The sequence below is a fragment of the Mchenga conophoros genome, linkage group LG11, assembly GCF_057382185.1.
Source record: "Mchenga conophoros isolate Kocher_MC1m ecotype Shallow Benthic linkage group LG11, M_conophoros_male_GT1.1, whole genome shotgun sequence".
Taxonomy (NCBI): Eukaryota; Metazoa; Chordata; class Actinopteri; order Cichliformes; family Cichlidae; genus Mchenga; species Mchenga conophoros.
The window spans coordinates 28826286-28852622 of NC_140536.1; the positions used below are offsets into that span (position 1 = coordinate 28826286).

General features: G+C 40.4%; 2 protein-coding genes across 4 annotated transcripts in view; one reads left to right on the forward strand and one right to left on the reverse strand.

The window, feature by feature from the left end:
- Positions 1 to 495, reverse strand: part of LOC146564449 (uncharacterized) — a 33631-nt gene extending 33136 nt beyond the window's left edge. The window contains exon 1 of one of the 2 annotated variants that reach the window (XM_085292249.1): positions 93 to 495. In XM_085292249.1, coding sequence (XP_085148375.1) covers positions 93 to 282 — 190 coding nt within the window. In that variant the 5' untranslated portion in view covers positions 283 to 495. The remainder of the gene's footprint in view (positions 1 to 92) is intronic. The other variant, XM_085292248.1, reaches the window with a different exon arrangement.
- Positions 271 to 25933, forward strand: mindy3 (MINDY lysine 48 deubiquitinase 3). 2 transcript variants are annotated; one of them, XM_085292251.1, is made up of 16 exons: positions 271 to 630; positions 1257 to 1584; positions 1895 to 1974; positions 4626 to 4686; positions 4800 to 5006; positions 5203 to 5254; positions 5933 to 6047; positions 6195 to 6268; positions 6349 to 6428; positions 6681 to 6751; positions 9033 to 9113; positions 17525 to 17597; positions 21141 to 21213; positions 23053 to 23140; positions 24061 to 24132; positions 25028 to 25933. In XM_085292251.1, exons 2-16 carry the CDS (start codon positions 1494 to 1496, stop codon positions 25175 to 25177), a joined length of 1368 nt encoding a protein of 455 aa, XP_085148377.1. In that variant the 5' UTR covers positions 271 to 630; positions 1257 to 1493; the 3' UTR covers positions 25178 to 25933. The 2 variants fall into 2 exon arrangements, with proteins under 2 accessions (XP_085148377.1, XP_085148376.1); XM_085292250.1 differs by lacking the exon at positions 271 to 630 and adding an exon at positions 631 to 769.
- The last annotated feature ends 404 nt before the right edge of the window (positions 25934 to 26337 follow it).

Genomic DNA, 26337 nt, shown 5'->3' on the forward strand with positions numbered 1-26337 from the left:
AAAACAAAACATAACAGTTCTTCCTTTCTATAAACGTGTGTACGAATTTGACGTTATACACAGTAAATAAAATGATAAACCAGTGAACTCACCCCTGTTTGGACGGTTATCTTTCCTCTTCGGTTTATTTTTCTTTTTTCCCTTAGCTTGACCACCCATTCTGAAGAAAAACGCGTCGTATATTTCTAAAATCCCTGGGCTCAAACCCCACTTTTCCCAAAGTGAGACTCTAAACACGCGTGGACAGTAAGTTAAAGTTAGCTTAAAGTATACAGTGCACATGCGCCGGATGGTGACTCTATTGCTCCTACGGAGAGGGGTAGCGGCCAAAAAAGCAAAGGTCCTGACTAAAGCTGGTAAAATGAAACGCTGAACGAGGGTATTTTATATGCCTGTTGGTATGAGCCCGTTTATTTAAAAAATATTTAATTGAGAAGATTTCCGAGACTTTAATAATGATATTTTTTTTTCTCCAAGTTGCTAAGGAGAGCTTTAGTTCGGTTAAACCACTTTCCATTTATGGGCGGGGTTCTTTAATATGATTGACAAGTCTCTAGACTATTGAGGCGACGCGCTGACGCCGCAGCCCTTGACGCATCTGGAACTTTCTGGATTTCAACCAATGGGCAAGTACGTCAATTGTACGCTCTTCTCTTTTTCCCACACAATTCCGTTGTAAATAAACGAATGACAGAGACGCGGTTGACGGTGAAATTGCTACCAGAAAATTTCATCAATACAGGATACCATTACCGGACTGTGTATTAAGGTAATTAAGGCCTCTAATATAAAGCTAACGAAAACCTACGAGTTCATGTAACGATTCTAGCCGTCGTTTTAATGTGCAAAGTAAATGAGTGACAAAGCAATGAAAAATTAGCTGCTAGTAGTGATGCTAATGCTAACTGTTGACATTACCAAACTAACTCTGTTCTTAAGATCAAAATTTGGTGCATTATTTTCTTAAATGTCTTGCAAGGTAACAACGTCGCCAAAAACAAGAAAATTGTTATCTAGTTATCAGTTTTTAATAAACGATTCTTAAATTGCCGTTAAGTAACTGGTAGATGTTTAGCTGGTTTATAACCCCGGGAAGTATAAATTAGTATTCATTTACCAAAGTAAAAAACTAGTTGGTCTTCATCGAGGATATGAAAGTAATCTGCCATTCCTAATGGACATTTTCCGCCACAGACCGAAACATGAATATGTGTTTTTCTCATAAACTGCACGGTGTCTTTTCTATCACTTGGTAGGCTTCTGTGGTTACGTTGATGTCATTCCTACCCGCCAGTGTGCTGTCAGTACTTGTAGTCAGGCTGTCGTGTACAGGCAGCTTGTGGCCAATGCCACAGGTTTCGACCTGCCCGGAAAAGTAAACTGTCAGCAGCAAGAGGAAAAAGCAAGTTGGCGTAAACAGACCTATCTTTTCTCCACCTGGCTGTTGGACTGAAGAGGGACTGACTTTGGATCATCCAACACTGAAAGCTAACATGTCAGAGTTAAATAAAGATGTGGTGGATTTGGTTTGGGGGAGACCCTCCAGTGGAGTGTCTGTCTCCATTTTCCGCAGATGGGCCCAAGGTATGATACTTTTTCTCAGTATGTTGATAAGAGTTTAAACTAATTTCCCCCAAAAGGGGTATGAAGCAATAATCCACTGTATCCAGACTTTAAGACCAAAAGACAGGAAGCAGTGATTTTGTTTGAAATTCTAGCTGAAACAAAGTTAAAATGTAAAATACTGAAAATGAAAGTATAAATACTTACCTGCCTGTTGAGGTTTACGCCCTGATTTTGTCTGTGGCCCTCAGATCTTCAGCTGGATATCCATTTGTTTGTTTTGTTTTTGTAAGTTGTTATTGACACAAAATCTTTTTGCTGTTTATCACAGGATTTGTTTTTAGTGAAAGTGAGCTCACAGCACTGGAGCAGTTTGAAGGAGGGCCCTGTGCTGTAATTGCACCTGTCCAGGTAAGATCGTATTCAGCCTTCTGACAATTTGTCCTGCTCATTTATGATAAAATATCTGTATGCAATTATTTTGGTTAAAATTGAGATTATAATAAATGCAAACTGAACTAAATGTGCCCCAACTGTTATGTGATGACAATAAGGTTTTCTGCTTTAAAGGAGATGTGGTCTTCGTCTCAAAAATAGCTTTGTTTGACTTATAGTTTAAAATAATTGTATTTTATCTTACACTGGGCTGTAGTGTAGCTCTTCAGTTTATCCACATTCTATAAAACATTTTTAGCCACTTTTACCCTCCCATGAACACAATTTTCTGTTTTAAAACACAGAGTGTTATTTAACAGTAGGTAGGGCTACTCACAGCCAGACATGTGTGGCTCACTTTAGAGCACCTGAGCGTTTAGCTAAGAGGCGTTATATGCACATATGCTGACCTCACATTTTGAAACATATTCCTTGTTTTATGTAAACATCCACCATTAAGGAAAAGTATAATAGATCCCATCATGAGGAAAAAAAGTACACTGGATTTATAAAAGAAGACAAAGTGAGACAAATATTGTGAAAAATCTAATCTTGACCATCTTGTTTTGATCAAAAATAAAATTTGTATAACTGGCCACCCCATACCAGTGTTGGGTAAGTTACTTTAAATTAGTAACTTAGTTACATTACTAGTTACTTCTATCAAAAGTAACTCAGTTACTTCAAGTTACTCGTTACTTTCAGAGTAACTAGTTACTAGGGAAAGTAACTTTGGTTTTACTCAGAATTCTCTTGTTAATGTGTTGCTTCCGTAACTGGATACCCAGCAAGTTTGCCAGTCTTCTAGCTTGCTTACTTGCCACAAGTGCACTGTGCCACCTACCAATAGAAAGGAAAAAAATAATGTGCACATTTCCACGAGAGAAATCCCATGCCTGGACCGTCGTTGACCGCCGCATGATTCTAGCCTGCTTTTTACATCCAACACAAAAACTGCAGTCGAGGTGCTTTCGATTGTACTCAGAACTCAGAAATTCTGCCTTCGGAATAGGAAGATGTAGGTAACACCAGACTGCAGATGAGCTGCATACAGGGCTGGACTGGGACAAAAAAAAAATCGTCCCGGGGAATATGACTAGCCCACCATTATAGGAAAAATCATAAAGCCTTTGAATGAAAACAAACGCTGTTGTGACAGTGATGTACACTGTTCTGATGGTATATATATATGCATCAATCTATCAATCGTTTGTTGTAAAAACTCAGATAATTATTTTTTTAAAAGCTAGACATTTTAAATGAGAATAAGAAAGAAAAGTATTTCCTTGTGCCCCCCTTTCCCCGTTAATGCCCTACATGGACCCATGGCAACACTTTGCTAGACCCGCCCCTGCACAGTTACCAGCTGTCAGCTAAGTAAAAAAAGGATCCTGGTGTTGTTTGTCTCTCAGAAACAGTTCATAACTTCCCTTCAACTCATTCATGTCACCTAAAAGGTAAACCTGTTTCTCCATCACCTGTTCAGCTCTGATGATTCAGTAAGGACGTCTCCTGGTTTCATCTTCATGTTTCCCCTCTCACCACATAACCAAACTGACATCATGACCAGCAGCTTTACAGCTGTGGCTCCAGCAAACATCAGCTGTACTAGAAATTAATCTGGCGCCACCGGGCCCTCACCACCAGTAGGCAAACATGGGGTTAGTATCTTGCCCAAGGATATTTGGCATGCAGCCAGGAAGCAGCCTGGGATCGAACCACCGACCTTCTGATTAGTGGCTGACCTGCTCTGCCACCTGCGCTAAAGCCGATACGCTGATCCCTGATAAGTTTTATGATTGAAGTAGAAACAGGAGAGGAGAGAATGAGAGGAAAAAGGGGCAGCTGTGCAGCGTAAACACAGAATAACTCCAGCTTTGTGTCTTTTTCATTGTAGCTGAATTACGGGACAAACTGTTCCTTTTCACCTCAATACGAAACGCGTAATATTTTCTCTGAATACGAGACGATTCTGTTTTTTACGGGACGGTTGGCAACTCTAATAATTAACCTTATGAACAAAATAAAGTTCAACATCAGTAACATAGCACCCACCCAGCTGTATAGAAACTCTGTCATGCTAGCTAGCACGCAGTACGAAAAAGTCAGCATAACGAAAATAAACTCCACCTAAACTTGGTTTATATCTGACCCAGATGGACTGCAGGTCATAACTTCTTACCTGAAGTTCAGTTCACCTGACACTCGGACCGGCGGCCGCTTCGGGTCTCTCCTCTTGCCTCCCTTTTCCTCCATCCACCTGCTGGCATTCACCACTTGCAAATGTTATTGAATCTGTGGAAGCTCCGCGATAGCCACCACACGAAGTAACGAATAACGAGCATATTTAAATCCCAGTAACAAGTAACACGTTCCTGGTTTTGGCATAATAACTAGTTACCGTGCTCGTTACCACAATAATAACGTAGTTACTGTAACGCGTTACTTAATAATGCGTTAGTCCCAACACTGCCCCATACAAATGGTTACTTGTATAAAATGAAGTAAATATTAGTTTCTGTTAGTCTGTGATTGCTGATTTTGGACAAACAATGTCTAAGAGATAAAGCACATTGCACCATGCAATATTTCTTGCAAATTTGGTTACAGAGTTTGTTTCTTTGCAGGCTTTCCTCCTAAAAAATGTCCTCTTTAGCAGAGAGAGTTCCAACTGGAGACAAATGTCAGGTAATTTCTTTAAAAAAAAAAACTCATTCACTGAATTGCCTGGTTTTGGGTTTTTTTTTTTTTGTTTTTTTGTTGTTTTTTTTTAAAGCACGTTTTATGTTTGTGTATGTTAGAGGAGGAGCAGAAAATGGCACTCTGTTCGACGCTAAGCGAAATCCTGGAGTCTGTCTGCTCCAGCACCTCTACGGGGTTCTGCCTGGTGACCTGGGCCAAAGGACAGAGCCCACACACTAGCACACAAACAATCACACAGGCACAGTCGCAAACACAGGACATGCCAGAGCCAGCAAGCAGTCAGCCACCACAGGAACAGCAACCCAGTGAGTCCTACGTCTGTCACATTTCCATAAAAGATGCACGTTGAAAATGAAACTGCAGAAGTATTTTTACTGTTTAAATGAAGACTTGTCTTAATATTTAATTGTTAAATAGAAATTTTTAATGACTAATCACTTGATCCAGTATTTTAATGTGACATGCTCTAACACTGGTTTCTGTGTGTTTTATTGTGCCTAGCTGCTTTGGCTGCTGAGGAGCTTGGCTTTGAGCAATTTCACAGTGTTCTCCAGTAAGTGACAGTAAATGTTCTGTCCATATATAACAATTAGCTTCTTTAATTCCCATAAAATCCTGATATTAAGTAATTACTGTTGGTATTCTGGAGGGATTTGGACTTTGTAAGTCAATGTGGGACAGATGTCAATATGCATTACTGTACTAGAGAGCAGCACATTTCAACTAGATTAATCTAAGCCTGCAAGAATTGGCTTTCACATCGGTGTTACCTTTTTCACTCACTCACTGCTCACAATTTGCTGATTCAGCATTTTCACTGATTGCCTAATAAAAAAGAACTACCTTTCTCTCACACCGTCTGCCACACAAACACAAGCCAAATAAATGCAGTGGTGTGTTTGCCAGACAAATATTGAAATTTCATCAAATAGCGCACTGGCAGTTGAGACGGTAGTCAGCAAAAAGCAGTGCTGACTCACTGTGAGGAAGTGCACGCAAACCAAGACGAATAGCTTCACTACCAAACTTTCCAAGGTTGAACAAAGGAGGGAAGTGGCTCCAAACAAAAGATCAGATTATTCTTCAACCTCTCATTTATTTGATGCCTGCCCTGTTGTGAAAGGGCATCTGGGCATCACAAACTCAGTTAGTGCATTTGTCAAATTGACACCTCCTGAAGCCCAGCACATGTGTTTCATACATCATTCTTGTGTTTGTTTCCCTCCTGCAGCAAACGGACGGTCATGTCAGTGGCCCATCTCAGAGAGGAGGTGCTGTCTCTCTACCACACCTGGAGGGGGTGCTGTGGAGTCTTGCTTTTCCTTTATTCTGTCATCCTCACTAAGGTAAAGAAATGCAATACTGAAATAATTATGATGTGAATGAAACTGCTACTGAATTTTAAGACCTTGATTTTTTACATTAAATCATCGTCATTCATCAGTTTAACCAAAAATTAAATACATTAATTTCCTTTGGTTCTGTTTGTGCAGGGCATTGAAAATATAAGGAATGAGATCCAGGACACAATGGAGCCTCTCATAGATCCTGTACATGGCCATGGGAGGTAGTGAAGCAAATCTTCTTTCTTTTTTTTTTCTTCTTTTTTTTCCACCCTCTTGATGCGTCTTTTCCCCTCTTTTGCAGTCAAAGCCTGGTGAACCTTCTTATAACTGGTCATGCTGTCTCTAATGTCTGGGATGGAGACAGGGAGTGCTCTGGAATGAGTAAGACTTCAATTAAGCATTGCACGGAGATGCTTAAAGACACCAAATCCGCACAAAAGAAACATCTACACATATGAGAGTTGCAGAAGTCATTTGTGGTCTAAGATTTAAACTCTGGTCACCAGACTGTCATAACTCTTAAACCTCACAGCACTGCACAAAACTAAAAATGAATACCAGTTTGACATCATTGGAATTCTTATTTTGTTGTTGTTGTTGTTTTGTTTTTTTCTCCCCATTCTTGTCTTGCAGAACTACAGGGAATTCATAAACAGGCATGTGTTGGTTTTCTCACACTGATGGAATCACTACGCTACTGCAAGGTACAGACACAGATACACTTACATTTTCACAAAGCTTGGAAGCTCTCTAAAATGTCACAAAACATCGTTTTCAAATCAAATGAAACTTACATGTAGTTGCATGTCATTTGACTACGTGAACATCAAATTTTGAAGCCTAGAAATTGTATTGGCTTTTGAAAAATATCCGCTCTGCAACAGATTGGCCTGCAGGGGCGCTAAAGAGCCATGCTTTTGTAATGAGTCCAAATTGTGGTTTAGGATTGTCTTAGTGAAGCAAGCGAGGTCTTTCTTGAAAATGCATTTGACATTTTTATGTGGTTAGCAAGTGTAGCACTGATTCCTGCATATATTGCTAAGAAATAATGATTATTTGCCCGATGTGCAAGGCTCTGTTTGTTTACAAAGCCCTTCATGGTCTGATTCATTATTACATGTCCAACCTCTTACATCAATGCGCTGCTTCCAGGTCCCTCTGCTCAATCGATCGGATGCTTCTGACTGTCCTGCGCTCTAGATTTAAACTTGGGAGAGGTCATGCATTCACTGTGTTTCCCCCAAACTGTGGAACAGCATTCCCCTCACAGTCAAATCTGTTCCTTCATTGAGTCAAAGCTTATTTGTACTAATTGGCATTTGAGTGTCTGATTTGCCCATTGTGTCTCCTGTGCTCCTATGTTTAGCACATTCTTATCTATTCAGTTTTTTGTGCTTTATAAATGCATTTGAATTAAGTTGAGATGCCCTTACTTTATGCACCAATGCAAACACATAATGCCATACCATCATAGATGCTGAATTTTGAATTCATGCTGATAACAAGCCAGACAGTCCATTTCATTTGTTCCTCAGAGACACAATGTCCAAGATTTCCAAAAAGGAATTTTAAATGTGGATTTGTCAGGATGTTTGTTTTTCTCTGGTTGCATAGTTGAGTTTTAACTTGCATTTGTGGATACAGCTGCAAATTGTGTTTACCAGCAATAGTCTATGTCCATTTATAATAATAGTGATCAGAAAAATGTTAGTTTTCTGGTTTGTCCTTTGCGTACAGATATGTTTCCAGATTCTCTGAATCTTTTGGCCGTAGTACGAACTGTAGATGATGAAATGCCCCGAGTCTTTGGTAGTTTATGTTTGGAAACACTCTTGAATTATTTAACATTATGACCATATGGTCTCTCAACAAATGATGATGCCTTCCACATCTTTATTTCTGAAAGATTCAGCATCTCTGGGGTGCTCTTTTTATATCCAGCCATCATCCTGACTGTTTCCAGTTTCTAATCAGTTATAAAATTCTCCACAAAGTGATTGTCTAGTATTGCCCAACTTTTCCAGTCTCTTAAAGCTGCTGTCCCAATTCTGTTTTTCAAAAACCTTTTCTACAGTTCCAGCATTAAAGATGTTTTCAATTAGCTATGGAGTTGAAATGGATTCAAATCATTCAGTTTTTTCATTTACATTTTACACAGCTTGCCAACTTTTTTCTGTAGGTTCACGAAGCATAATTTAAAAGTATAAACAAATTGTCCAGTGGTGGTCATTTGTGAGCTTTCAGAGGATTTGTGTTTGTTCAAGAAAGCTTGAATGCAAATAAAGACGCCCATTGTGAAAACTGAAAGGAGGACTACAAATACAAATAAAGACACAAACACTTGTTGTTAGTTGTAATTCTGACATTTCAAACTGTGAACCATAGGCCAAAGTTTGTACTCCCAGGGGAAAATATGTTTGGAAGGAACAGTTATTTTTGGAAAACGTGTACTGAAAGGCTGACCAATCACAACGAAAACGTATAAAAATGCTTGTACCACAAAATAATTCAGCTGGCTTGAAAAACAGGAATGCTCATTTATCAATATAAGCAAGCCAAAAATAGCTGAAGTTGAGATATGGAGCCTGTGAACAGGTAAAGTGAGTAAGCAGCTGTAATAGGTTAATGGCAAGTAGATGGTTGCCAATGTAACTAAAGAGCTCTTAAGATCGACGTTACAAAGCAGCGCATTTATATGCTATTCATGGCGGTTTAAGTTATCATTGTCATTTTACAGCATTTCATTATGCATATTATTGTCGAGGGTTTTAGAGAAATAACATGCCGTTGTTATTTAAATATTAATGTTGAATGGAAAATCTGCATGTTACATTTCAAGCAATTACTGATTCATGATGAAATTTACTGAAATAGACACTCACAGGTTATGCATTCCTTTTCTCTCTCTGTGTGTGTGTGTGTGTGTGTGTGTGTGTGTGTGTGTGTGTGTGTGTGTGTGTGTGTGTGTGTGTGTGTGTGTTGCAGGTCGGGGCGTTCCTCAAGTCTCCAAAGTTCCCTATTTGGATCCTTGGCAGTGAAACTCACCTCTCTGTATTTTTCACCAAGGCAAGTTCAATACACACATCCATTGGAGAGGTAGCATATAATTCACACACAGAGACATACAATGTGTAACATAAGCCAGTGTTCTCAGCAGGTTAGAAAAACCAGAATATGGAAGGTGCTTTAAAATAGTGCAGATCAGATATCAATGTGGGGGGAAAACCAGAGGCAGAGAGGGAGGGGGGGAGAAAAATGAGTACAGAAGATAGTCATATATGGCCGGTGCTCTTTCTTGGCTTTTCACCTAACAAGTATGGGGGAAAAAATGCTCAGTTCCCAAAGATGAACTTAACAAATACTGGCACACAGACATGGTCTGCATTCTCGCTCCTTCTCACTTCTCAAACACAAACACACAAAGTTTTAATTTATCAACCATCTGTGATCAACTAAACAATATGTGGTTTATTTTAAAGTATTGCAAGCATGCAAACTGCTGAGTTTGTGCTCCAGCAAGAGTCTGCACTTCTAACCACCTTCACTGTCAGGTTAAATCCATCAGTATGGATCACAGATTTTTCTCTTCTGGCACAAGTTTTTTTATACAGCGTTGTCACGAGAGCTTTAAAGCCTCTGAAACAACAATCAGAAGTAGCTCCCAGTGCATGTACGATTTTTCCATTGCATTTCAGGAAATGTCAGTAAGTAAGTAAGCAAATGGAACACAACTGATTATTGGCAGTGGTTTGGTATGAGATTTTTACTGTGAGCCAAGATGCCAAAATAATCTGAATGACACTAAAAACAAGATAGTGAGATAAAACTTTGCCCCAAACAGCACAAAGAATGTTGGTCTAAGTATTTAATCCAGTGTCTGTTTTGTTAGTACTTGGGAAATAATAGTTATTTTAATGTTAATAATCCCAGATGTCAATGCACTCCCACATACTCTTGTATCTCAAATAATTAGGATATTATGAAAATATATTTTTGGTAGTTTGGTTAAAAAATATAGACTTATATTCTATATTAATTGCATGTAAAACTCTCTGATATCTGAAGTCCAGTATCCCAGATTATTAGAATATTTTAAGTTTGAGAAAATTGCCAATCAAGCAGTATAAAAGCTTGTCCAGTCTTCTCTCTCAGAGAAGCCTGGTTACTTCACAGCTGTTCAGATGGCGATTATCAACACCCTTCTAAGGACAGTAAGGCACAGAAGGTCATTGCTGAAAAGGCTGGCTGTTTTAAGAGTCACGTTTCAAAGCAAGCCGACTACAAGGGAAAAGTATGGTAGGAAAAGGTGTACCCTAACCTTGTCGAGAAAAGTCCATTCAAGAACTGGTGAGAGCTCCACAAAGAGCTGACTGAGGTTGATCTCTTCTGGAAAGGAGCAGCAACTGTCACATTCCTAATATTAAACCGCTCAGACACAGTATCAGAAACGTCTTACCAGGTTTAAAAAGAAATAAAACTGGAAAAAATTCCACAGTGGTTCAAAGTTCTCTTTTTAGATGAAAGTACATTTTGCTTTTCATTTGAAAATCAAGGTCCTGGAGTCTGAAGGAACAGTGGCAAGGATGGATATGTCACTTGCTGATGTTAACAGTTGTTACTTTTCTTTTTTTTTATCACATCCAAGTCAACACAGCCAACTGCCGGGAGATTTTTAGAGCACTTCATGCTTCCATTGGCTGACAAATCTTATAGAGATGTCAATTTCCTTTTCCAACAGGACTTAGCACCTGGCCACAGTCCCAAAACTGCTACCATGCTGCTGATCATGTTATTATTGTCTGTGATTGGCCAGCCAAATCAGCTGACCTGAACCCAAATGAGAACCTATGGAACATTGTAAAGAGGAAGATGAGATGCACTAGTATATTACTGTAGCACTGTGTGAGATTGCTTTACAAGTTGAGGCGCTCTGGAGATTTGTGTTCTGTAACACACTATACTGATTCAGTCCTGATATACCAGAGGGGCTCTAATTGTGGCCAAACATGTTATTGGAAATCTGAGGGGAGGAAAAAGAAATCTTTGGTTTTTGGGAGTATGAATGAATTATTGTCCCATTTTTACTTGTATCAACTTGCATCTGAGTTATACACTCAAGCCTTCTCCATTAGTGAACATGTAATTTAATATGCTGCTTTAGCTTGTGAATTAAAGCTGGAAGTTTCAGTTGTAGCAAATCGATTATCTCTGCTGTTGTGAAAATTGCACCAGAAGGGGGGAAAAATTCCCAAGTAATCATCTCCATCATAACGCTACCCTGCTAATATATCATTGATTAAAAGCTCAGTTACGAGAATAATCTCATGCCCACTATGTGAGTGGATTGTATTTTGCCTCCGCTATGACCTAAAGTCGTCATGCGTGAACAGATGACTTACCAATTTCTACAATTCCCCCAGCACTAGTGACATATTCGCATATACACACACATTCCAGAGCACATGAAACCTAATCCTGATTAGCATTAGTTGTGTGTGTGTGTGTGTGTGTTGCTTTAGGTGGATGGCTTCTTGAAGGAAATATGACTCCCATGTTCTCATCTGGATGTATTTGTACCTCTAGACACTGGAAACACACTTGAACACACTCATTCATGTATGCACATGTACTGAGGAACATAGGCTAGTTGTACACTATGGCAACAGTAATGAGCTCTACAACTTTGAGCTTGAGGTCAGGAAGGCAGATGTGGGGCCTCATTCAGTGTGACCTTGTCCTACTGTGAAGTGAATCTGTGTTTCGAGAATACTTTTCTGGGCTTTATGGTACAAAAATAAACGTGCCTGGTTATGTAGCTTTTAGCTCCGATATAGAACCATCGCCACAAAAACAGAAAACCTGATCCCCGCCTCTGATGTGTCAGTGGCTCCTTCTTTCTGTCACTGGGGACGGGTGTGTATTCCCCTGAGTGGTTGTCAGTGTGACTGTGGCTTTCAGGCCATCGGCTTAATGCCATTAGTGTTTTGTTTTGTTTTTTTATCTAATCTGCCTACACAAAGACCATCCTGCCAATTTTGATCTGTACCCACAATACCTCCTGCACTCTGTTCTCAGTTGTATTAATGTGTGTGTGCATGTGAAAGAGAGAGAGTCTGAGTGTGTATAATGGCATGTAATGGGATCTGTTTCTGGACGAGAGTTTTTTGAGACGCCGGAAAAAGGACAGAAAGCAAAGAAGTGGAGAGATGGGTGACAGATGAGACGTATCATATAGTATGTTTTTTAAAAAACAAAAAAAGATTCTTCCATCCTTCCTTTTCCTTCTTTCTTTGAAGTAGCTGAAGCTTGGTCTATTGCCCAAGTGAAGGACTCCCCAGCGCACCTTAGCCAGTCTCTTCAGATTGTTGATCCCTCATGGGAAGGAAAGAGGAGGAAAGGAAGTAGAAAGGAAGGATGCACTTTAAAGAGCAGTGTGGTGGTCACTCAGGAAAGGAGGTGGGGGTAGCCCCCCTGTGACATTTCTCATCGCTCTTTACTCTGCCCTCACTGAGTGATGAGGTTCACAGGCTGTATCTGCGCTTCTCCGGGGAGTTATGTGTGTACAGTAGTTGTGCTCTGGGTCAGTGATTTACTAGGAGAGCGAGCAGCCGCTATGGCGCTCTGTGTCCCATAAGACTCCAGCTTCTGTCTGCAAAGACAGAGGATGTCTTTCAGGGACTGGTAAGGAGGAAGAAGCTGTGTGCAGACACAGTTAGCTTTAATTCATTGGTGTTTTACTGCTACTGGAATATGGCTTAAATCTTCAACATAAAATATTCCAAACTTAAGGTGCATTTGCCATCCCTTTTCAAATATCTTGTCTGCAGCTCACAGTATTCTTCAGTGTAATGTGTAACATATTATTTCAACTCGTGTGTTTGATGTAATAAAGTAAATTGCAAATCATTACTCAATCAGTGCATGTTTGCAAAACGACATATGTATTGCGTTCTTAAAGAATTAATATTTAAAACAACAACAGGAAAATAATCTGCGGGGCCTTTATGAAATTTGTTTGGTCATCTACGATTAATTTCTGGTCTCCATATGATCAGTGGGCGCGGGCCACACGCAAACACAAACTAACAAAGCGGTGTACATTAACAGTCATTAATAATCTGTGACAGGTCAGACCAAAGGTCTTTGTAGTAGGATAAAAGTCTATCTTTGTCACTGTATGTGTGCATTATTCTTCCTTTTCCCTCAGGTGCTGCTCTTTGTTATAAGACGCATCATTACACTGTATAACTATTCTCTGGTGTCTCCTTTCTTTTCTGGTGAGACACGTTTTTGCCCATCTAAGACAGTTTCATAAATCACTGCTTATCCTGCTTTGTCACACCTGAAACTGCACTCACTCATTATGTAGCAAGAGAGACACGGAGCTTCTGTTCTTCTCTGTACTTGTGATCACACAGGCTAGTTAAGATGAACTAAAGGGGCACATACAGTCTACATAACAAGCCCTCACTCACAGACTCTCTTCTCAGCCTGTCATGTAGTGAGTCTGTCGTTACCTGCTAGGAACAAGATGGGAGACACTGCCCAAGACCTCTGCTTTGTTGTTTTGAAACTGATCTCTACAGACGCACTCTATGGCCACTCAAAGCCTCTCAGCAACACAATAGCTCTTTGGATGGACCGGTGAGAAAGAGAGTAATTCTAGTAAAGTGCTATGTCTACCTGTCTTACCTGAAGTAGCTACATGCATGTGGAGATAAAGGCTGAAAGGTGGAAAGAAAATGGAACAAAAGTTAAGGGAGGGAGGGGAGGAAATACTCCAAAACTGGAGTACCTATTTAGCACAGAAAAGGGTAAGTGAGGGGGGGCGAGCTGGGCAGGGAGAAAGAATGAAAGGGGAAGAAGGAAGGACATGAGACGTCAACCTAAGAGAGCCTCTCAGCCTGGTGAGCACAGTGCAGCATGAAAGCAGATGGATAGAGGTGACGTTGAAGACAGTAGTCAGCAAACATTTCTTGAACATAACACAAATAATAAAGATCAGCCGAGCATTGTACTTTATCTAACATGTTGCAGTAAATCTTGAGCTGCTGTTCTTAAGCTAGGGAGGAAAAATAATGTTTGTTTGTTTTTAACTGTGTTGATAAAATACAAAATTAGATTGTTTATGGTTGATCTCATTAGATATTCACTCATTTCTCGTACTCTTACGGCATTGGGTACGGAGGTGGCAATCGCAAAATCCAACAGGCATTACTTCCTAAAATTGGGTTGTGCTCATCAGATAACAATAGTACACAAAACACTCCTTCATCCAGTTTAATGTTTGTTCTTAGGGTTTTTCTTGCTGTATGTGTTTGCTTTCATGACTTTTTAAAAAGAAATTAGTATTTTCATCTGAAAAGAATAAGAACATCATCACCTGTTACATGAAATCGAAGGTTGCAAGTAAACCTAAATAATTAGTATTCGTCTATCATCATCTTAATAGCTACTGCACAAGTAGGTCTGTGATCTTAAATATTTTGTTGGCTAAAGTAAGACTTCCTCTCTGTGTAACATGAGTTAATTACCTAAAATACGCATAATTACAAATTTTATTTCCTATCTGTAATTTGTTTTGTCTAACAATGTTCTTGATCTAATAAAAAGACATTTGCTGAACAGGACGGTTGATTAAAAGACAAACGCACATTCCTGAATTCTTACTCGGATCCTCTTTCCGGTCTCTTAAAATTTTTTGGCAAGGACCGTAAATGTATTCCAGTTTTACTTGGAGCAAATGTTCTACATTACATTGTATATTTAAGTCCTTGTGATTGCATGACTGTAGTTCCTGCTTTGTTCCTTTAGAGAAGCTTGTTTTCGCTCCCTTGCTGAGGTCACGGGTTTGCACAGAAAAGGTTGCACTGCAGAGATTGGAATGTGCTCCTTCACAAACAGCGTTTGCATCTCAGACCTGGCTTTGGTGCTGCAGTGTATCATTGCACTGGTTCTCTGCATTAGCATTGTACCAAATGAATTTCATCACAGGATGCAATTTATTTGTTGCACTGACACTACCTCTTGCATAGACGCTCGCACATACACACTGACATGAACTGTTACTCAATTAGTTTGAGTGGAATGAAATTGTGAGGCACACAACATACATGCACACACTTCCCTGCAGAGTTTGTTAGCTCCATGACATGTTTTCCAACTCAGCAGCGTCTTCCCCAGGCCTCTAATAAAACACAGATCAAAGATGGCCAAGCAGACCTATCATTGCACACACAGTCATGTAGGCTTTGCTGTCATTTTATGTGCCTGTGCATGGTCTTGACGCTCACATGAGTCATTGTCTTTATTAGTCCCTTTCTTGTGCTCATATTGGTGTGAGTCTGTGTGTAATGGTCGGCCATAATGATATGTTTTGTTTAGTGTGTTGATGACCACTTAGTAGTGTTTGTGTCTTCGTTGGAACGCAATCTGTAAATGTTAGATTATCAGGTGAACATTGCAAACGGACTCTCAGTTCATGAGGCTTATTCGACCTCTATATGTAGCCTTAAATTAATTAAGCCCCGTGTCTTTCAAATGAGGATTATTTTCTCAGTTGGGGTAGAAGGTTTAATTACATTTTATCAAAACAGTTCATGTTTCATGATACGGACGTTTGTTCAACTCCTTCTGAACTTTTTTCAGCACTTGATTCCTCTGGGAATTGTTCAATCTTGGAAGTGAAGCATAGACGCATCTAACTAATGAAAAATCTTCTGTCAGATTTATGGAGCCTGTAATGTTAACACATCAGGCCTCTGCTGTACTCTGTCACAGAAAAGTGTGTGAGCGTACGTTTGCTGGTGTGACTGTTTTTCTTTGCATCTGAAGAGCCTGCAGCTGGGAGTCATCTCTTCTTGGACGTGTCTCCCTAAACCCCCCCCCCCCCCCCCCCCCCCCCAAAAAAAAAAAAAGCCTCCTCTCTCCTTAAATAAGCCCCGAATACAGTAATAAGTGGACCATGAAACCCAAGCAGCTTGTGTGGATCAGAGGCTCAAGCTTTAATAAAGGCTGGCTAAAGGAGATGTGGAGGGTTCATTTGCTCTCCCAAAACATTATGTGTTTGTCCAGTGATTCATTGTCATAAGTACAGTCTTGTAAAGAAGAACAGTGAGAACCCTCCGACTCTTGTCTTCACGTTTTGAACAAGTATTTCATCTTTACCTTCTCTTCTCTTAAAAATATTCCCTCCATCTCCCGTGAGCTTTTTTTTTTTTCTTAAACTCTTTTTAGTGTTTACACATGAAAAATATTTATAGGGCACTTTAACATTTACCTTCGCTCTCCTTATTACTGATTGCTTTCAGTGTTGCTTATCAGACACTTTGGTTATTCGACTCTAAAACCTGTATAATCTTGACAAGATCTGACACCAAGTTTGAAAATATCAAATAATACCTAAATGCAAGATAAGATAAGTCAGGACGTTTCTTTTCATTTTGGGGGGGAGTGTCCAACAAGATCTATCGCAGGCCTCTGGGGTTAAAGTGCTGTATTAAGGGTTTGGTATGTTTTAAACAAACTTGATTTTCAAACACATCATCCAACAGCGTCCAGAGGCAAAATTGTTTATACTCCAAATGGGTAAAAAACCTTGCGGTCATGTCCTCCTTGTGGGTCAAAATACTTTCCTGATTTTACTATTGGAACTCAGTTGTGTGCAAAAAAAGGGGTCTAAACCTTTATCACCCCTGAAGATTTTAGTTCATGCTTTCATATTTTTAGTTTTGGGAAGTAAGACAAAATGTCAATTACAAAGTCAGGAAATGTTGTGGGGGGTTTTTTTGGTTTTATTTTTTTATTCCCAATTTCCTCAGTATAGAAAGAGTAATGAAGGCTTTGCATAAGCATGCTGTACGATGTATCAACCACTTATAGATGGATAAACACAACTCTTCACATCTGCTGCGCCTGTCAGCGTTGCTCTCTCCAAACTTTACCAACATACAAACATTGCAGAGCTCGTCATAAATCACAAGCTAGATATTTAAGACTTGATTTCCTGACACTGTGTTTGGAGTGAAAACAAGCCATCTAACTTTATCAGCAAATCAGTTAATAACCCAATGAACTCTGGTGATTGCACAGGCCCCTTAGGTTCCACACATACATGCTTAATGTACCAACAGTGAATCACAAACCTACTGCTATGAGTGGTGCTCTGTATTGGCTGCATGTTTAGAATATAGAGTGGGTTTGGTGCATTAGTATTGCTCAACTTGGGCAGGACCAATTGAAATCTGCTCTTAGTAGAGATATAGATAAAGAAAAAGATAGCGATATATAGACGATCATCTGAAATGACAGAAATATGACCTAACTCTTCTCCTTCTCTCTCCTCACTCTGCATACAAATATTGGATGTGTGTGTGGTCACTTTAGGGTTAAACCTCTTCACGTTCTAGTGCACACGTGTTTTTTACTTGCTCTTGTCTTTAATGACTTGTCTCTTTGTCCCTACTGTCTCCAAATAGGAGATGTCACTGGTTGGTCCAGAGTCTCCATCAGAACAGGCAAGGAGGGTTTTCCAGTCATTTGATCCTGAAGGTAACGGAAAATCAAGTGTTTGCATTTAAGATGTACTACTGATAGCTCTGTTTAAGCTTTGACTGATACCAGTTTTAAATTAGTAGTCCTCACTACAGAAGGAGAAGAAGAGACTCTGCATGACTCTTCTATATCGTTAGCTTCATAGCATAATTGCCTAAGTCATTTGACTAAGTCAATGACTTAGGCACTTATGCTATGAAGCTAACGATATGTAAGGCAGCATCAGGCTTTACTTAAGGAACAAGGCCAAGGAAAAAAAGTAAAATGGGCATTTTTTTTTTAAACTTTTCAATGTTTTTTAATGCCTAATTTACTTGCACTTATTTCATTTGAGAGCAGTTTGATAAAACACAAGAGACTTTCAACTATGTTTGCAATAGTTTCTTCCTCTGCTCCCTGCTTCACCAAGTCTGTGAATGTGTCTATTTCACTATCCGCAGACCAGGCATGGGTGAAGTTTAAAAAGCTTTGCAGCAAAAGTCTAAACTTGACCAAATAAAATAAATAATTAAAAAAAAAACTAAAATAACTGGAGGAGAGAAACCAAAAAGGATTTCACCATCAAAGACTACAGTGCAAAAAAAAAAACACTAACAGAATTTGTTCTAGCAGTAAAAGTGAAATGCATCCAGGCCACTCACCCTTTGTTGTTAGCTCTCTCCATGCTATATAAGTTCTGTTTGCAAAATGTAAGAGTTTATGGGCGCACTGCTGCTGATGGCTGACATACTAAACTTAGAATAACACAGACATGAATTTAAGAGGTCGGCTCCCTGCCCTGAACACCTGAACCAGCACTGAGGCTGTTATCCAGTATTGATCCAGTAATACACTAAGTATTGATTGGCTTGCCTCAGTTTGATTCATATACAGTCCACATGTTAATTCACCTTCTGTCTGTCACCAGCTGTGCACAGGTTTTGATTGAGCACTTTACTTTATTTGCTTATTAATACACCAGTTATATGTAACCTGGCACACGGATGTACTTTAGTTATTCCGAACTTTCACTAACACAGCTACACACACAAACTGAGAAAAAGACATCCTGGCCCAACTGTCTTTTCCTTCCTTCTCCCTGCTTGCAGATGCAGTCATAACCTCTTTTCTTTGTTGTTCTCATCACCATTATTTTCTTCTGCAAAGAGAACAAGGGTCCCTGTCCCTCCTCTGATCTTCATTGTTGTTGTTTAGGTTAGTGAGATCAGCTCAGCTAACAGCTGAGTCAACCATCCTGCTTCTTCCCCCTCTCTTCCTCATTTTCTTAAACCTTTCTTGTCACTTCCAAGTCACTGTGTAAAAAGACCACAGGAAAGACACAGAGAGAGTGGGACAATGACAGCAGAGGCAGCAGGTTGTCATGTCAGTAGAAATGAAAATGTTGTGTGTAATTTTCATTCACGCAGCTTCAGGATTATATTGTTAGATATTTATGTTCACGCAGAGAAGAGAAACATGCAATGAAACATTTAGTGTTAACATCTGCCGTGCAGTGTTTTTCCTCCTGCTTGAATACAAGAGAGTGAAGTGAGCAGTAAAGAGATGTCAGGAGTCGTACACAGGACGTGAGCATGAACTATTTTATTATTAAAGTGTGCAGCTGGGAACCAGTTATAACACATATTTATGTTTTCCTATTTTCAAAGGAACTGTGCTGTTCTTCATTGCTGTAAGCTGCATTATTCACGATATGTGCCGAGGTCTTTCTGTATTTTGTATAGGGGCGGGTATCTCTAAATGATATCCAGATATTTATGACGATCTAGGAAAACAAAAGTACTATCCGTACTTGCAGGCAGCAGCATTTATTTATTTATTTTTTTTAACAATTAATAACTGTCATTGATGACATGCTTTCTGATTTTGAAGGTGCCAGCGCTATAGTGCAGTGGTGTTATAACAGCGTAAATTATATATAAGCCCAAAAATAGCCTTGGTAGTATTTTACCTGGAAACTCTAAATGGAAAGTACATAATAACTGATTAACACTTAACAATAACAAAACTTTCCTGTGTAACACTTCAAGAGCTGTGCAAGGTGGTCACATAAAAATATTTTCTACCTGGGATACTGACTCCTGAATCTTGGATTGAGGGATTTTAACCAGCTGCTTAAAACGCTGCTTTTCCACGATCTGACCGCATCAGTAATTTCCATCCACCGTTTGCTCTTCCTGTCATATGGCGTGCAGCTAATGAGTGCTCCAGCAAAGCTCGGTGGAGTCATTTGTTTACATCTGGGTCTCGCATCACCAGCTGCTAGTGTCTCCTCTTTTGTAGCCTGGTTGTTCTCAACAGTGTTTTTTGCCTCAAATGGTGAAGCGAGTGTTGTTTCTAGCTTTTGGCAGGAACACTTGTCGTGCATATTTTTCAAAGCATTGTGCTTTTGTTGGAGGTTGTTGAAGTAGCTCCCTTTTCAGGTCAATTGTCATAGGATGTTGACACGTGGCTGGCTGCTGAAATTATATCTCCAAATTACATTTGCTTATATCACGTTTTTACGTTGAGGATATGATATAGCGCAGCTTTAATGTGGTGTGATGTGATGTTACCGCATGATTAAATCCTACCAGCTGACAACAAGCTTGCAGGCTCCAACAGCTTTTACAACAAATATGTAAACACAACCATCGTCTGCACTTTCCTTGTTCTTCATTTGTCTCTTCCTGTTGCACAGAATACCACTTTGCTTGTTGTCAAATCCGCTTCTGCTATCATCTGCCAGGACATTCTGCATGCCATATGGTCTTTTCTCCCAAACACTTGTTCAAACAAACACATGCGTGGGCTCCAGTAGTTGGACCCACAATCTTATAGGGATACGTATACACACATGAAGGAAGAATGCACTGTACAGATGAGTGCTGCGTAACAGGGCCATAAATCTGTCTGTGTCGCATGTACGGTCAACACAGCCCCTTGTGTTGTGGAAAAATGGCGCCAGAAACATTCACACGCACGACAGTGATTCACAAGAACTACAAACTCAGTAACCCACTGCACTTTTTTTTTAAAAAAACATTTGTTTGCCATTGTCCCTGCTGTCTGCCCTCTGCTCGCTGTCACACCATCAGCTGCCACTCTTAAGAAAATATCTCTCCGTCTTGGTAGAACGAGATTGAGTTTTTGAGAGCGAACTAGCAGCACACTTGTCAGTTAGTGTTCTTTCGATCGCATTTGGGGTTTATGTGTATATCTAAACACGAGACCGCACAGGCTCACATGCTGATGTTTAAATGACATAAAACTGCACGGCCAGACAGCAGCGGACAGAAACACATGTTAGTGTTTAAAGCTTCTCCTCTCAGGTAAAGCGATCATCACGCTTAAGGAATGTAGGTCAGAGAGAAAAGACAAGGTGTCTGTGTGAAATGTGTGTCAGATGAGTTCATTGCCCAGGCTTGTGATGTAAATAGTTCTTATGCCACATGTGTGTAGGTGAAGGCTTTGCCTTGTTTTTTAATTCAAGTTTGTATCTTATGTTTTGTCTAAAGTCAGCACCCTTTCTTTATGTCTCTTTCTCTCGCTCCCTCTCTGTAGATAATGGTTTCATCCCAGAGTCTCTGCTGGAGGATGTGATGAAAGCTCTTGACCTTGTCTCAGAGCCTGAATAGTAAGTGCTTGCATGTTCAACGCTTTATGTTTGTGTGTGTGTCCGTCTCCATGTGGCACCTGTAGAGCTTCTTAGATTCTACCTCCAAAGTCACTGGCAGGCCAGGTCAGCACCTCCTTGCTCATGTTTCACTACCAGGCTGCTATAAAGCAAGACCAGAGAGAGCCCGCTATAAAGGCTGGGGAAGAAAGAGTCAGAAATTGAGGCTTACGGGGAGATCGTTAACTGCAGGAAGAAAGACTGAGAGATCGAGGAAACACTTTAAAGTGCCGCTTCAAACAGAAGCACGTTCTCCTCTGAGGAACAGTAAGCCTTAATGCTGTAGTTACTGGACTTGCCAAGTAACCGGACCAATAATCTGGTCTACAGACCCCCAGATGGCCGATACATCACAACAAAACACAGCAAACTGACGGGAGACTCCCAGTGCTAACAGGAGAGTCTCATTCCTTACCACACAACAAGATCTCACCGGGATTCCTATGTTAAAAATAGCATCTTGATTACATCAGTATTTAATAGCAGTATCGAGACTTTAGGAAGTAAACATCGTCATTGAGAGCAGTGAAAGTTTTTTGTTTCCATCTATCCTGTGACCTTTGACAGTCAGCAGCTCTAAGACTTTTGTTATGTTTGGCAAATTATTATTTCTTGAGATTTTAAACACATGGATACATTTCTATATAATTTGATTTTGATTCTATAAGTACTAATAGAAATGTACTTATAGACTGTTTTGGTGAACATGTGGATTCCATGTGGATTCACTTTCTGTATGTCTGGAAATTAAGTAATCAGCTGTGATGCATAATGGGAACCAAAAAGTGAGGTGAAATGTTATTATAGGGTGAGAAGAATATAAACGAGTCTCCTTATTGCGATCTACAAGCACTTAGATGGCATTGTTGCACCCTTACTATGTTTTGAGCAAATCCAGCATATCCAGTGCAAGAAATTCACTGACGAACAATTCAAGTAGTCTACATTTTGATATTTAGGTGTAATCTTAATCAAATATTACCAATCTTGCTAATCTACTGTCTTTGTGCAATTCCTAAACAAACAAACATGATCTGAGAAGAAATTAATGTGGCATACTCAGTGTGTGCAGATTAATCTCACGTCCAGTCAGTTTTTAAGTGATGTAAGTCATGCAGCATTTACTGATATAACCCACCAAAAACAACTGACCCTGCTGAGCCCCATCAACACAACTTTTTCATAGTGGGATTTTTATTTCTTTTTATTGATTCCTCTCATCGTGTTTTTCTTTCCTCCATACAAAAGGTGCAGAAGGTCAGCTAGAAGCTGTTAGTATTTCAGAGGGTTGCTCAGTGACACTGAGTCTTACTCTGCGTGCTCCTGCTGCATGTACAGTTGGTAACAAATCGGCAGATGAAGAAATAATCGTTCTTTTCCTTCTGTGTCTGCGTATACTCCTCACTTTTCTCCTCACTGCCTTAAAAGGGCAATCTGATCAGATTTTTTTTCTATCACAGTGGAATAATAATAACACTGATCTAACACATAGGAATGTCTGGACAAAGGTATATTTAGTTGTACCACAGTATTCACGAAAATATGCACGCGCTTTCCCAAAACATGCATCATGAATCCACACTGAGTGATGAGGTGATTGTAAATTTGGATCAACTTTCATACACAAATCTTGTTTCCTTTGTGCTGATAGTTCCTTTCTCCTGAAACTTGTTTTTATCTGTTTTGTTGGGGCATTTTATGCTGGGTTTTGTTTTTGGTCTGTTTTTGTCTGTAAGTCTGTTTTCGTCTGCTCACTGTATGTTTACTCCCCCTTTTTTTTTAATCTCTTCTCCTTCTCAGTGTGACTCTGGTTAAGAGTAAGCTGGATCCAGAGAACTTGGGCATAATTCTTCTGGGCCCATTCCTGTTGGAGTTTTTCCCTGATCAGGTATATGTGTGTGTGTGTGTGTGTGTGTGTGTGTGTGTGTGTGTGTGTGTGTGTGTGTGTGTGTGCGCGTGCATGAAGATGGAGGTCAACTACAGCTTCTACAATACAGCCCCTGCATGATAAATGCCTTCCATCCGTTATACAATCCATATCACAGTTAAAACATATGGAGGAGGCCTTGTGCCCAAACACATATGGGTGACACTTAGGTCTGTTTTCAAAGAATATGTGGAGTGCTGCTTTAGCATTATGCCAATAACATTCCTGTGGTGTCTCATGTGAAATGCATGTGTGCCTGTGTGTGCTCACCATCATATGATGCTGCTTGCCGAGAAGTTTTAAGAAAGAGCAGTAAGATGCTTTTATGAGGCCGGGCGAATGAGGAAGACGGGGAGGTGGGGGAGATAGAGGGGAACTGTGTTAAAGTGATCAGGGCTTTAGGGACTCGCCAGAAGAATGGCCCCGAGCCGCAAAAAAATTATACTACCATTAGCCAACTGGACACACACACACATGCAGACACACGTGGGATTGGGGCGAGGGTTAGAGTTTCATATATACCGTATAAACACGAGAAGCTGGACACGCTCTCAAAAAACACACCCAATTAGCTTTCTGCACCTTCAAGAAAAGTCATTGGAAGTGTTTTGGCTCACTGTCATTGTTTTGATCATTTTTTTTGTAGCGTAGGCTGTTTTGTGGTAATTTGGAGTTACGCACGCATTTCTGTTTAACGCCTGGGATTTAACATTAAGCTTCGGTTGCAGCCAGAGATGTGACAGTTTGACTTTTGCTTTTCAGCTGGCAAAGGTTCTGCCTCTGTGGGTCTCTGCCTCCATCTCAGTGAGAAAAGATTGCTCAGAGAGTCTTCAACAACACAGCATGTTTTTCACCCCGTTCACTCTGTGCCTGTTTTTCAGGATTCAGGAATCCCAGACTCATTTCCCGTCTACCACTACAATGGTCTTAAACAGTCAAACCACAAAGAGAGGGTAAGACACTCAGGGTTTTCACGGTAACTAATGGCACTGGTTCCCTTTTCATATTCTCTGTCTCTCTCCCAATTACCTCCGCTCCTTTTCCCGTCATCATTCATACATACATGCGCACACATACACACAGCTGGTGGCAGCCGGCCACTCCAAAATAAACAGTAGCTGTTGCGAGCCTAATAGCCTGTCCGTCCATCCAAAGAAAACCCTGGCTTAGCCTCGCGTTTCTCTGAGCCATTTCAACACGAAGGCCATTGTCAGCAGGCTTTCTGTGATAAATGGTCAAACACAGGCTTGTTAAGCAGGATTAGTTTGATGGATGATTATCACCAGATGCCATTGGTGGCTTTGCACAAACCTGGCAGTCAAAAATATCAGTTTCTTCATCTGTCACGTTTCCTGGTGTGTAAAATTGCTAATTTTTTTCCCATACCGCTACCTGAAATTGTAGGAATGGCACCATGTGTGCCCACACAAAAGTGCACACCTACTCACATAAGAGGCAGGTTGTGATGGCATTTCCATTCCTATAGCTCCAAATGGGAATAACAGGCCTGCTGACTGTGTGCCTGTGTCTCTGTGTAAGACTGCTGTGTACTTGCATCCCTTCTGCTGACACCCTCAGAGGAACAGTCAGAATTGAAGTACACTGATTTGCATTTAGGGCGGTTAGCGCCATCGTCTCACAACAAGAACGTCTTTGGTTCAAATCCCAACAGGGGCCTTTTCTGTGTAGAGATTGCATATTTTCCATGTCTGTATGGGCTCTCTCCAAGTACTTTGGCTTCTTCCCTCAGCCCAAAGACATGCATGAGGTTAGGTTAATTGGTCATTCAAGAGATGTTGGGGGGAGGATATTTGCTGTGTATTAACCTGCATTTATGTGCACTCTCAGGTCGAGTACGTGGAGGGGACTGCTTTGGTGCTTGGTTTTGAGGACCCCATGGTGCGGACGGATGACACTCCAGTGAAGCGCTGCCTACAGACCAAGTGGCCATACATCGAGCTCTTGTGGACTACCGATCGCTCTCCGTCATTAAACTAGCACTGACACAACAAGCAGCGTGGTCCTGTGTATGCAGATGGACCACTACTGTGTCACAGCACGCCTCTCTGCACAATGACCCCAAAAAGGTCGGCAGGCTACAAAACTGAAACACATGCAACACAGATGAATGAGAACAAGGAAAACAAAAAAAGACACAAATGCACTCAAGCGATACATGTTCATGGACTAAACATTAAAGCCAGAGATCCACTCTGTCATTCTCACATTCCACACAAACTCACCTCTACACTTCATGCTATTGTCTGTACACCAGTGCTTGTAACTGACACTGAAGATGTTTATGATGTGATTATTTAAAACAAAAAGAGTGACTGTTTATTTTTACAGGTCTGCTCTGTGCCGACACCTGTGCTACAGCTTGGTAGTAAACCGTTAGCATACTAGTTTGATTCGACTGGAGCATGTCATCAAATCAAATGCTGAATCGCATGTAGAGCCAGTCGACTGTGAAACACTACTGTTAACCCAGCTATAGGACTGTTCAAGGGAAAACCTACCAAAGCCTTCCACATAAGAGAACACAGAGACGGACTGCTTAGAGTTTACAGCGTAAAAGGGACCAACCCGGACGCAGAGATATGACAGGAGGTTTTCCGTGTTTTAACCAAGACGGAGCTGGTTTAGGTGCTCTGTGTGAGTGCTTCATGCACTACACTTGGATGTTGGACATGTGCTCATGTATTTATTACCAACACTCAAAAATTGTGAAATAAACACCTTTTTTTTTGTTGACATGCTGTGTGGTTTGGTAACTTAAAATCCTAGAAATTCCCTTCTTAAGTATCCTGTCATGACCAAACACGGGACAACATAAGGTGTCGGATATCCCAGCTCGGTCAGGACCTTAACCACTAAATTGCACGAACGAATGTTTTGTGTTCCCCAGAGACTCTAAATCTACAAGACACTGATGGTCACTTAAGTACCTTCCTATAAACAGGAGAGGAAAAAAAATGCATGTTTCTGTTTGCTCAAAATTGTCCCAGTTGAAGACAAACGAGACAGTCTGTACTCGGTCTTGTATGTCCTCACACTTTGGTCCCTCATAATTCAAAACAAGTGGTGAATGTTTGCAGAGTGAAAATTTGTACCATTTTAGCTACTTAGTCTCGATTCGGGGTTATGACAGCAGCATT

Coding starts and splice junctions, on each gene's coding strand:
- mindy3 (XM_085292251.1), top strand. CDS start 1,494: ATGTCAGAGTTAAATAAAGATGTGGTGGATTTGGTTTGGGGGAGACCC. Junction 5,255..5,932: donor CAATTTCACAGTGTTCTCCA/GTAAGTGACAGT, acceptor TCCCTCCTGCAG/CAAACGGACGGTCATGTCAG. Junction 21,214..23,052: donor CTTGTCTCAGAGCCTGAATA/GTAAGTGCTTGC, acceptor TCTCCTTCTCAG/TGTGACTCTGGTTAAGAGTA.